The 12,986-nt window shown below is 44.9% G+C and overlaps 1 protein-coding gene across 50 annotated transcripts in view; it reads left to right on the top strand.

Annotated features, from left to right (window-relative positions):
* The window catches only part of Sorbs1 (sorbin and SH3 domain containing 1), a 223,662-nt gene that overhangs the window by 191,241 nt on the left and 19,435 nt on the right, over positions 1-12,986 (top strand). For 39 of the 50 annotated variants that reach the window (XM_041661075.1, XM_041661076.1, XM_041661077.1 and 36 more), the window contains 6 exons: positions 81-166; positions 3,233-3,400; positions 6,819-6,865; positions 10,722-10,836; positions 10,972-11,097; positions 11,959-12,153. In XM_041661075.1, coding sequence (XP_041517009.1) covers positions 81-166; positions 3,233-3,400; positions 6,819-6,865; positions 10,722-10,836; positions 10,972-11,097; positions 11,959-12,153 — 737 coding nt within the window. The remainder of the gene's footprint in view (positions 1-80; positions 167-3,232; positions 3,401-6,818; positions 6,866-10,721; positions 10,837-10,971; positions 11,098-11,958; positions 12,154-12,986) is intronic. The other 11 variants (XM_041661065.1, XM_041661089.1, XM_041661091.1 and 8 more) reach the window with 1 other exon arrangement.

Below are 12,986 nucleotides of genomic sequence, written 5' to 3' on the forward strand. Positions count from 1 at the left end.
AAACTTGACCTTAATAATAGAAAAAACCTGGCTTCCCACCAAACCTTGGCCCGTTTTAACTCTGCTCTATTGTTTTGAAGATTCAGAGTCACCAAGACATTTTATACCAGCTGATTACTTGGAGTCTGCGGAAGAATTTATCCGGAGACGGCATGATGATAAAGAGGTAATTCTCCTATCTTAACCTTTTTGCTCTTGTTTGGGGGTAAAAGAAAAGTGAAGGAACTGAACTTTCTAGACATCTGTCAGAAAGGTTATGGTGCATTGACCAAGAGCAGTGGTGGCTTTAAGATAAGGGCTCCATTCATTCTTCTGTAGTCTGCTCTCCCGGACAGCAGGACCGACTGTCCACTATGGCCACTGGCTTCTAAGTGCCACCTCCCTCCAGTCTGTTGCAGGTAGATGACGTGGCCTGTATTGTACTTAATGCCTTGGAGGCTTAGAAGCGAGAGCTCAGGTTTCTCATCCTTCCCCCAAACAATACACCCCGTGTTGTTATTTAAGGAAATCCACCCTTCTGTTTCTCGGGTACTCAGAATCAGCACAGAGCATACCTCAAATGGGAGAGGATTGCCATCGGAAAAATAGAATGGCAGTACTGACCACATTACACTTTAGAAGCAATTTGAAGAAGTTGCTTGTAATTCTGCTGGCTTTACCGCAGAAAGGAGATGTTAGTTTAGTGCTGGCAAGCTCCACACGAGACTGTCAGAGTCTGGACGTTTCCTTGGGTCCACTGAAATGTCTCCGTGTGGGATGACTTTCAGGGCCTGGAATAGAGCTGTCCTGGGAGTGAATGAAAAAGCCATCCCGTAGATCGCCTGAGAGGGCAGCATCTTCACTTCTGCTGTGATAAAGCCTTACAATATACTTGTTCCGGCTGCACATCCCAAGGAAAAGGGAGTCTCGTAGATTAGATAAGTCCAGTGTCCACTTTCCTGCCTTTTGTTAAGAGATGCGTGGATACTCTGAACTGCTAGCGGTGCAGGATGGTGTTCAAATATCACATCTGTTCCCATCCCCCTTTTCTCTGTCAGTCCGGCTTGAGTGGTCCCAGAGTTTAGGTGGAGTTTCCTTAAGGGTTTAAGGCAAGGCTGACTTTGAGGGCTCTGATGATAACCGTTGCTGTTGGGTGGTGTAAAACCAACATGTCTCTCCTGTAGACTCTGTGCTTATCTCTCAGAAGCCAGGGGAGGTGTTTGGTGCCTAGAATTGTTTAAATTACCACATCTAAGACTCATAAATGATGAGTATCTGTCAGGACTTAGAGCAGGTTCCTTTCCAGGCTTTTCTGTACTTGTTCTATCAGCGAGACAAAGTTCTCATGCCATGAGAGGAAAGTTAAAAATCTATTTTAGTAATAAAACGTTAGTATTCAATGTGGAAGGTTCGGTGGGTGAGTCTTACTAAGAGGCATAGTTTCCTGACTTGGTTTAATCCCTTGAAAGCTGCACACTCAACGTGAGAGGTTTGCATCCTTGGAGATGTTGATGGACAGATCTTGAAATGGTTTGTCTTTCTTCATGGACATGGGCTCATGTAGTTGAACCACAGACCTGGTGGATTTCCTGAGTCGGGTTTAAGTACCTGGTTTAAACCTTTTCCCTTTGATATTTGCCCCACAGATAATGACCCACCAGCCAAAGCACCAGGGCTCTTGAACACGGCCTTGAGCATGTCTAATCCACTGCTGTAGAAACAGTCAGGAGGGTGTTAGTCTGCACCCTTTTATGCAAATCTGTTATGGTTGATACTGATGATAACAGCCTTTCAGAAAAGGAGAACTTATCTGTTCTTGAAGGTCCTTCAAGCCAACCCTCTTGTTTTATTCAACAAGGGTGTGGCTTGAACAGGGACACCTGGAAAGTACTTAGCCAGGAACTAAAGCCCTGCCTTCCTATAACAGCACTTTTTCTATGACACCATGCTTTGCAAACCACGCTGTCATCTTGCTTACTCTTTATGATAGTTTTTGGAGTGCTGGATGACCCATAGCCATTTGCTGAGTTGTTTTTGTAGATCCCAGAGGAACACTGGGCCATTATCTTTTGGAGCTGAATGTCACATGAGTCATTTCATTGTTTGCTGGACGAAGACTTATGTCTAACTGAGCATGTTAAGAAGTACTGGTTCTAATAAATACTTTCCCACAAGGAGTATTAATCCAGGAATGAAAATTGCAGTGGTATAAGAAAAGGCATTAACATTCTTTTCTATTGGGCCATTGGAATAGGCCATGAATGGTATTTGGTGAAAAGCAACATGGATTATTTGAAAAAGTCTTGAAGAAAAATAGATGGTTATTTCTTTTAAAAATACTTTTATTATTTACTATTTGAGAATTTCATGCAAATATACAAATGTTTGAATCAAATCCCTCCCCCACTCCCTCTACTCTAATTCATCCCATACCCCTCCCCCAACTCTCCCTCCCAACCTTTATTTCCTTAGTAGGGGTATCTGTTTTCTTCTAACCCCAGATGCCATTGTTTTCTCTACTGTGTCTACAGCATTCCTGAAACTCAACTTCATTTCACCTAGTGTAGAAACAAGCCAGTGAGACAGTAACAAGACTCCCCGTCAGCCACATGGAGAACCTTCTCTGTATATCCTGAGGCCTCCTGAAGCTTACGCCCAGGGGAAGAGGTGGCTGACCTAGGAGAAGAGGTGCCACATTCCGTGAAAGGGGTGGCGCAGCTATGTGCAGAAGATGATAGTGTAACTGATAAAAGAAGCAAAAAATAACCTAATTACTGGATAGTCCAGACCCATAGCCTGAGAGGCCTGGTATAGTTAAGGGAAAATAACAGTCTTAGAAACACTGTATGACTGTATAATTGCCTAAGGCAGATAGAGATGGCAGCTACCTACTCAACATGATAATAGTGCCTAGGCTATATATGTACCCTTGGGTCACCTGGCCTTCGTTGCCAGAAGGCGCAGGCTTTGGGCTGAGCCCAAGGATAGTCAGACACTATAGAATATAGAATCACTTGTCCCCATATCCCAATGTCCCCACTTTCTTCTGGGAAGTACTCTCTCCTTCCTACAAAATACACAGTAGATAATTACCAAGGGAACATAAAAGTTATAGTCATGAATCCTTTTGGCACCGACCCTTAATGTCTTCTCCCTATTCACCCATACCTTATTCCTTTGTTGCTTCTATGGCTATTTTCCCATTAAGCTGGACTAGATAATTTACTGCCCATTTTATACAATTTCATGGCAGAAACTTTTAGCGGACCAGAGACGACTTAAGCGTGAGCAAGAAGAGGCCGATATTGCAGCTCGACGCCACACGGGTGTCATCCCGACGCATCATCAGTTTATCACTAATGAGCGCTTTGGGGACCTCCTCAATATAGATGATACTGCAAAAAGGAAATCTGGGTTAGAGGTCTGTTCTGGTCGCCGCCAACTGCTGCTTGACCCAAAGCAATATTTGCCTTCCTTTGGCATTGCTCTCCATAGGCCTATTTAGTTCTCCAAACAGCGTCTGTCATCCTGGCTTCCCTAGCCTTGCTTTGGCTCTCTTGTGGCTGGTGAATAGACATGAATGAGCCCCACTATGTCCTGTGCCCTATATGTTAAGCATGCCTGGCTGTGGGACTGGGATCTGCTGGTGCACACTCCTGCTGCATGCTTAGAGCATTGGCTGCCTCATGAGTCCAGTTCTCTCCATCTTGCATTTGACCGTGGTACCATGTTGCATTGTGTTCTGCTTAGAAGCTGTGTCCCTTTGGCCATGTGTCTCAGAAGCTCGGGTATGAACAACCCAAGAGTCTTCTGTAAAGAGATGGTTAATGAAGCTTTCCTGATTAAAGTTCCCTAATGACCTTTTATAGCATTGGCAACAAACTTAGTGACATTGCTGCTGAAAACTCAGAGAGCAGTACCGATTGCTCAGTGGTGCTGAAGGATTGCACTGAAGTTTGGAACTCTGACTTCTGCAGCAAGGATAAACCGTGGAGGTGATAAGAGCCCTGCAAAGAGACACTTCATCTGCCACCTTAAGTTTCTCATTTCTAAGCTTAGACTTCAGGAGTTTAATACTATGCCAGGAATGAGAAGCAAGAGTGTAGTGATTTTACCCAGGTCTTGCTTCTCACAAGGCCAGTGTGGTAGATCAACGGCTGCTTCTTGAATGGGAGTTTATGCCCTGCTGTATAACCTTATGTGGTCCCGCTGAGGCTCAGGTCTTCTCCAAAAAGTGTATGGGTTGAGCTTAGTGGGTCCAGAGAAAGTGACACTAGACCTAGTTTTATTACCTTTTGGTATAACTGACGTTTCTGTCTTTCCAGTAATGGGCATCGTTAGCTTATTTTTTTTTTTTAAGAAATGAAAGGATCCTGGGAAGAAGTGATAAAGGAAAAAAGAGAGAGAATCTGACTTGAAGGAAATTTGGGGGACAAGGTAGATTCTAAAGTATGGAGAAAAAGAAGAAATGTAGAGGAAGCAAATGGTGGCGAGTCTCTGTTCACTTGTGAGTGACAGGCAGCCTCGTGGCGCTTGGTGTGAGGAATCCTTCTCAGCACAGCCCTGCTCCGAAGGCTCTGCTGACGATTTGGACCCAAGAGCAGGCCTGCCTGTGTGTGAGGAAGGAGCCACAGAACTGCCGTAGGGATACATGGGCTTGCCAGGGCGGCTCAACTGGAGGAGCTGTGACAGGCAGGCGCACTCTTCTTGCTGGACCTGAATCCCCTCCCAAGTGGTATTTCCCAAATCGTGTGAGAACTGCTAAATGCAGAAACCAAAATGCAGACTCCTGCATCCCACCACTGATGTTTTGATCTGGGGTGGGGTCTAAGAATTTGCAAGTGGTATGGTGCTTTGATGTATTAAGGTCCACGTTTAAAGAATCACTGTCCTTTAGTTGATGGACAGTTGAGACAGTGACATCAGCAAATGCTTGCCCTGTGCCCTGTAGATGGCAGAGTCAGCAGCTGCTAATTCTGTATAGCACTCTCTCCGTGTAGAGCAGAAACAACACAATTCCTGTCTTATGCAGAAATCACCTTCATACATCATTATGTCAGGCAGGTAAGGTGGCACATACCTTAATCCCAGCACCTGGGATATGGAGTTAGGAAAATCAGAGTTCAAAGTTATCCAAACAACGGCTATGTGCTGCTGTCTTAAACATTTTATAATGCTCACACGGCCACTAGCTGGATGTCATGGGTGAGCCATCTCTCTCCCGACACCTTTTTCATTGTGATTTCTATGAAGTTTTTATTCTTACAGTTTGGTCTTCGGGTCTTATTCTCACATCCATTCTGCTCATGTTTACCTACAACTGTTAAAGTATGCCATAAATATAGGCATTAGGATTATATGATATTTTCTTGATTATCAGGTGGTTGTTCGGTTGTCCCCTAATGCATATGTATACAGATAGAAGGGAACAGGAGCATGAAAATACAGGATGAAAAATTCCTATGGAGAACCAGTCTCAACACGTGCCTGTGATCTCAGCTTGGGAGGACGAGGGAAGATGATCCAAAGCTCAAGGCCAGCCTGGGCGCCAGTAAAGACACAGAAACTCCTGTGGTGCAATATGAACCCTAGAAGATCTCTGTGAAAGCCAACTCGAGAAGCCTGAAAATGTAGGACATATGACCAAAGGACAGCAACTAGAATAGCCCAATGATGCTTTTAGGTGCCTTTTCTCACCTCAAGGGCTCTACTTCCCCCTTCTCCTCTGCCCTTGTCTTCCAGACTGGTAGAGGGCCTACCATTCCTTTCCTTCTTGCTGTTCCCTTAGACAGAGGCCACAGCTGCTGACAAGGTCAGAGCTACGCCTGTAGAAATAGCTTGTGCACATGATTCTAGCAATTTCACACGTCCCTTTTTAAAGAATGTTTAAGGGCAGAGGAGAAAGATTTGCAAGCAGATAAATTCTTTGGAGATGGGGCCAAAGAATTCGAGACTGAGGCTTAGCACGTGCACAGGAGACTATGACGCAGAGAGACATTTAAGTGTGAGGGGGTTGTGACCCACAAGCCTCCACCCAGGTTAGAGATAGAGATTTGATCTGCTCCACAGTCCAGAGCCCAAGCCAACATCAAAGCAACACCCCCACCCCACCCCATGTGAGGAAGAATTTGAAGAATGTTATTTGTGCTCCTGGGTGACAGTAGATTAGAGTGAGGAGAAGGTAAAAATCAAAGGAAGCTCTGTGTCTGTGGGAACCAGAGGTCAGACCCAGAGCAACAGGGTTCTCCACTGAGGGCATGCAGACGCAGGCGTGACTGCTGACAAACTTAATGAGAACGTGGAGACGGCTAGGTCTGGCTTTCCAGGCTCGAGTGTCTAGGAGAAAGGGGTTGCCACAGCCAGGGTGGAGTTCCAGGATGTAGAGATAGAGTCAGGGTTCCCCTAGCTGGCTTTTCGAATGATGTCACAGACCGTAGGGGCATGTGGAATAGCAGATGTCGTGATAAGTGATAAGAGTTTGGTCTGCTTTCAATTCGTAGCTTACACTAGGCAAACAGGAGCTGACCCACAAGGAGAAGACAGTAGGAAAGGGTTGTCTGAAGCCTGCTGGCTGACAGCATGCCTGAGGGGCTTTGCAAACCATCTCTTACCTAAGTGTGGCCTTCTTGAAGGGGAATTTTCATGCATGACGCAGCTGACTAAACATCCGTCTGTCATTCTGATGAGGTCAGGTGCTGCGATTTGGTCCAGATTTCTAAACCGAAATGAACTGGTTAGATTGGGTTTCTCTGCTTTGCTTCCTAGAACCTCGTGAACATGTCTCCTTTTCATTGTTCCACTTTCACAACTTTTAACGCCGCATTGTTTCTTGTGTTTAGATGAGACCTGCCCGAGCCAAGTTCGACTTTAAAGCACAGACACTGAAGTAAGTCCTGCCATGTTTGTCTTCTTCGCTGCGCTTTGAAAATACTGTTGGCTTAGGGCAAAGAGTTGGGAGAAACAACTAAGACAGAAATGAAAATAATAAAGTGTAGACTCGATGCCAGGCACTGTTACACTGCCTATATTAACTCATTCGGCTCTCGTGAAAAAGGCCTGTGTCCTGTGGGGTGAGTGCTATCATTCCCACTTCCAAAATTAGGGAACCAATATGAAGGAGCTTAGCCCACTTGAGAGGTTATAGAGCCAGCGTTCAAACCCAGCAACTTGGTGTCTGAAGCTACCTCTTGCCTGACTCGGTGCTCTGCTTGATTAGATTGCAGCATGTTCTGACCCAGCCTTTTGTGGAAGCAATCAGAACCAGTGTCTAGGAATAGAACTTGGCCCATTTTACTATGGCATTCCCTAAAGAGAATGTCTACAGGATGCTAGCTAGCATTTATCTGAGTGTGTTCCTCGGAATGTTCATCCTGCAAGGTGTTCTAAAAAACAAAACCAAAAAACTAGTGTAGTGGAAATGAGTCAGAAAACCACTATATTTAGGCCCCGACCCCTGGGGGAGATGAGCTGTTGTTGGCATGTTTGTGGCCGTGGAACTCTCTCAGAGACAAAACTTCATCTGCTTATTTGGCCCAAGTGTTCTCTAAATTTAGGTGACCTGGAAACCTTTCTGTTTTCTATGGAACACAGTTTGGGAAATGCTACCAAAAACAGATTCCAGAAGGTCTTGCGAGCCTTATAGCTAAGTATGGATGAAAACAGACCATGAGTTTTCCTTGGCAGCTGAGGATAACGTGGCCAGCCACATCCCCTTGTCTGGCTGACAGGAGACACCAGGGGATAGGAGGAGAGCTTCCATTCATGAGTGATGGCAAACTCTGCCTCAAGGCTCCTCAACCCTGTTTTCCATTTCCTTCAACACAAAAGGAGTGGCCAGACCAAGTCTCAAGAATGCAGACATGAATCTGATGTGGTTGGATTTGATTGTATTACTCCATTCCCTGAGTTTACTAAGAGAGACAGCCTTGAGGGCTTTAGATTCAGGAAGTCCTGGCTCTGCCACTCACATCTCTGTAACCGTGGCGAAGTTATACAGGTTTTCACCCTCAGCTTCTCTCATTGCTAAGATGAGACTAGAAATTCCTCCCCTGCCAAGAGACTAGCCAGGGTAAGACCAGTAAGATGTTTTACACAATGAAGCAGAAGTCAATACTCAGTGTAGATTGTTCTCCATCCTCATTTTTCAGCCAAAGGGAATGATGAAGATATATGAATTAATTTGCAGATTAATCAAAGAGATAATATTTTTTCTTTAGATTGAGACTTTGGGTGATATTGTTTCATAGATTCCATTTTAAAAGTTTGGTGTCCCCCCTATTAGATAGAAGATGTAAGAAGACTTGAGGTCCACAAGATTGTCACCATTTATTAATACTGCTAATGCCAGAGAGCAGTTCCTTTCTCCCGGCTCGTGTTCTCATCATGATATGCTGTTTTTATAATAAAATCAATAGAACTTAGTAGAAAGAGTAAATTCCAGATTCACAGACAGGATTATTTTCAGTGTGTTCCTTTAAAAAACAAACTCTGCTCTGGGGCTATTTGATTCAACAAAGTCAACCAGGTTTTGTCTCCCTATACTTGGGGCCACACATATGACAACCTTCTAGAAAACATCTTTATGTCCCATCTGTAGTGTTTTGTGTATAGCCCAGGATAGATAGTTATGAATATGTTCCCATCCATAAGCATAAGACATTATGAGACGGTTGTATGATGGGGGAGGACCTGGAAGTTTGCAGGTGACGAGGTTGCACTGCAGCAACAAAAGATTGTACATGTTTGAAAGCGTCTTGTGCTGCTAATCCCAGCACTCTTCACTAGCATGTGGATCTGTGGGAGCCGAGGGAAGGCACTGGTGAACCACTTTCCTAGGGACGAGTGCCTGGTTCTTTCCATCGAAGAGCTGCATCAGACCAAGCTCCACCTAAATAAGCAAACAGAGCCCTTCTGTGGGAAGAGGTCAGGTGCAATAGGTACCTGGGTACCAAGGTGCCGGGTTTGAAGCCTGAATCTGTCACCTTGCAGGTAGGATAGGGAGGACATGAGCCACAGGAGCCCTGTTGTCTCTGTCGGTCACAAGTACAGACTTACCTATGTTCATCTGTCTCAGGGTGGTGGTTCTCTGCTTAACAGCGGGGCCATCAGATCTCGCCTCTGCCACACTGCAGGATACTTAGACAGGGAGAAGGCTTTGACAAAGTGCATCCAGAGCCATTCCTTTTCACGAAGATGAAATCCTTTTCGTGGACTTATTCAGGATTAGAACCAGTCTTCCAACACAAGATCCACAAAAGCCTCCTCAGATGCTTTTCTCCAGATCACAGCCAACATTTTATAGGTTTCCCAAATGTTTAGGTAGCATCCCTCATGTGGGGCTGGCTCCCTGTCATACTGCAAAACTGGCACGTCCCCTCCAGTTCCAGTGAGAGACCTTCTCGTGATGTTGGCGTGGTGCAAAAATGAAAATTATTTAGACATTTTTCTTTTTAATTCAAGAAAATGTCAAGTTATAATTTTGTTGTTTCATTTTGTTTATAATGATAATATATATTGATATAATATATAATGATATAATTTTATTTTTTTCCTCCGGGAAACAAAAGAAGTCTTTATTAGATATGAATACTATCACAGCTGAGGCAAATGAGGAGATGTGTGGGAACTAGTTGGGAAAGATACAGACAGCTTTTGAAAAGGGCATCCATTTTTATTTCCCGTTTTCCACGTTGAGAAGGAAGGCATGACTACAGAACATGCACTGTGTTGGGTGTTCCGTCTACAGTTTACAGTTGCAGTCTCCAGCTTTGGTTTAGGTGCTGTGGTCAGACAAAGGAGCAGTGTCACTGAGAGCTCGAGCCTCTTGTCCCAGAACTAGTAGATCTTTGAACTCAGCTCTGCCTGACTTCAGAGCTGTCTAGCGTAGGCTGATGGAGATGGGATGGTGAAGTAGGGGCCAGAAGGCTGAATGGGTGAGTGATTGGATGCCAGAATGTCATAGCCTGAAATGGTTCAGGCGCGTCTAGCTGAGGCAGTGAAAGTATCCAAAGGCAGACATTTCACTATTGAATAAATGTCAGTCAAGACTGCTGGGCTCCAGAATCCCCCCCCCCAAAAAAAATGTATTAAGAAAATTACAGCAAACTAATAAGGCCTCTGAGCACTTTCTAGTGCTAGTAAGTTTGTATGTTGACACTCATCCCACAAAAGATTAGAAAAATGCCCAGTATGATATAATTTCTTGACAATTGGAGTTCTCACTTCCAAGTATGGAGCCTTCCACCTTCTGTAACTTTATCCCTTGCCTTAGTTAGAGTTTTAGTGCTGTAAAGAGACACCATGACCATGGCAGCTTTTATAAAGGAAAATATTTAATTGGGGCTGGCTTACAGTTCCAGAGGTTTAGTTCATTGTTGTCGTGGTGAGAAACATGGCAGCATGCAGGCAGACATGGTGCTAGAAAAGGAGCTTAGAGTTCTACATCTTGATCCACAAGCAGCAGGAGACTATGAACAACACTAGGCGTAGCTTGAGCATATGAGACCTCAAAGCCTGTTTCAGTAGTGACACACTTCCTCCAACAAGGCCACACCTCCTGATAGTACCACTCCCTATGGAACAGGCATTCAAACACATGAGTCTATGGGGAGCCATTTCTATTCAAATCACCACATCCCCTTTGACTCTTTGCCAAGTCTTATTTTACTCAGTAAAACTGAAGTATCTTCACCAAGTGCACATTTTGAAACACCTGCTAAAAGGCAATGACCTTCTGTCAACAGGGAGCTGCCTCTGCAGAAGGGAGACATTGTTTACATCTACAAACAGATTGATCAGAACTGGTACGAAGGTGAACACCATGGCCGGGTGGGAATCTTCCCACGCACCTACATCGAGGTATTGTAGCCTGCAGCTCCATTCTCACAAAGAGCCCAGCCACAGCTAAGATGCCATTTTCTCACCGTGCCCTTGTGTTTTCTTCCCTTCCATTCCTCTCCTTGCCCTTCTTTTTCGCTTTCTTTCTGTTCTCAGCTTCTTCCTCCAGCTGAGAAGGCTCAGCCCAGGAAGTTGGCACCTGTGCAGGTTTTGGAATATGGAGAAGCCATTGCTAAGTTTAATTTTAATGGTGATACACAAGTAGAAATGTCCTTCCGAAAGGTAAGCTACATGTTTCATCCTGGCTTTGGGGCCTTTGAATGGTGCTGTTATCTAGGGAATATGGTGTTGCTATAGAGTGCCAATCTGTAGCCTTAAGAACACAGTGAATTGATCAAAATTTGTAATAAGGGGAATCAGAAGCTCTTCTGAGATGAGGTTTTATTTATTTTTATTTTAAGTATATGGGTGTTTTGCCTGCATGTGTACCACATAGGTGAAGTCCCTGTGAAGGCTAGAAGAGGCTATTGGTTTCTCTAGAACTGGAGTTACACAGGGTTGAGAGCCACCATGTGGATTCTGAGAAAACCAAACCCAGGTCCTCTGGAGGAGCAGTCAGTGCTCTAAACTGCTGAGCCATCTCTCCATCCCCCATATTTTTGTTTGTTCAGTTGGTTCCCATATTTTTGTTTGTTCAGTTGGTTTTGTGTTTTTAAATAACACAAGTCAGAGTTTAACCACACTGATCTCACCCATTCAAACCAGTATTTATGGTATCTTAGACATCATATATTAGCTGTGTAATGCTAAAGAACAGCCCCAAATACAACCCTCTGAAGCCTTTGCCTTGCAGATGAAGACTGTGTGTGACTGCTTTGTTCTAAAGGAGCCTAAGACACTACAGTTGCCTTCCTGCTTGAGGGCATACTTCTGAGCTCTTTACTGAAATGCTTAACCTCCCTGGTTAAGGGAGCGCTACAGTGTTAGCATTCCCACCCGAGTACTTCATCCATGGCCAATAGAGATGGCTCTCCTGAGGATAGAGTGTGATGAAGGATACAGGGTAGTGTAGGATGCAGGCAGGGACCTCATCCAGGCTGTGGTGTGGTGGTGCAGGGACTCTTGCTTGGCTGTGTCTTACAGGGTGAGAGGGTTACACTGCTCCGACAGGTGGATGAGAACTGGTACGAAGGGAGGATTCCTGGGACGTCCCGCCAAGGCATCTTCCCCATCACCTATGTGGATGTGCTTAAGAGGCCGTTGGTGAAAAACCCGGTGGATTACATCGACCTGCCTTATTCTTCCTCCCCAAGTCGCAGTGCCACTGCGAGCCCACAGGTATCTAAGCTTACATCCTCAGCTTTGGAGTTTTCATCTTCAGCTGTGTCGATGGCACACAGCCGCCCCCTTGGGGATGACTCTCAGATGGCTCTAAAAAGGAACCGCCTTGATCAGGGCAGTGTGGGGGTTATTTTCATACATGCTTATGAAATTTTCCTAGCACTCTTAAGTATCTGAATGGAAGGGAAGAGTTTAAGATAATTACTGTGGGGGTGAGGCGAGAGGGGGAAAAAAAAAACAAAAAACAAGAGACATCATTTTGTGCATCCCTGTGAAGCTGGCGGTGTGGATGGCTGCCCCTGTATGGCCAGCGTGTTTCTCTTTGCAGTGTTGTCTGACCATCAGGATTGGCTTACAGATGAGGGGTTGGGAGATAATTCCATGTTCTCATCTTAGACATGTAGACCAGATTCAGAGTGCCTTTGCATGCGTTCACTGGACCCAAGTTGAGAAAGAAACCTTCAATGTATCAGTCTCTGCAGGTCAAAAGGGAGTGAGTAGTTTATAGCCTTAGTAGCATGTTTTTTTTCTGAACATTAATTATGAGCATAGTGGTTGGAAATGTAATCCTAAATGATGCCCACTTTGTCCAAACCAAGGAAAACAAGAACTCTGAGTTCAAGAGAAATACGGTAGGGTGGCATCCTGTGGAATGAAATCGGAGGATGGCTGGAAACTGTGGGACTCGGTGAAGCCATGGTGTCTCTTTTCTCTGGTCCTCTCTCACTTCCTTCCCTCCACATACTGGTCACTGACACAACAGAGAGCCCTTGGTTTAAAGCACTAGAGGGGCTTTCCTAAACGGTGGGAAATGCGTTCTGCCTTCTCCC

Source organism: Microtus oregoni, unplaced genomic scaffold (genome assembly GCF_018167655.1).
Source record: "Microtus oregoni isolate MIOR12 unplaced genomic scaffold, Mior012 000012F_ref0000307, whole genome shotgun sequence".
In the NCBI taxonomy this organism is placed as follows: domain Eukaryota; kingdom Metazoa; phylum Chordata; class Mammalia; order Rodentia; family Cricetidae; genus Microtus; species Microtus oregoni.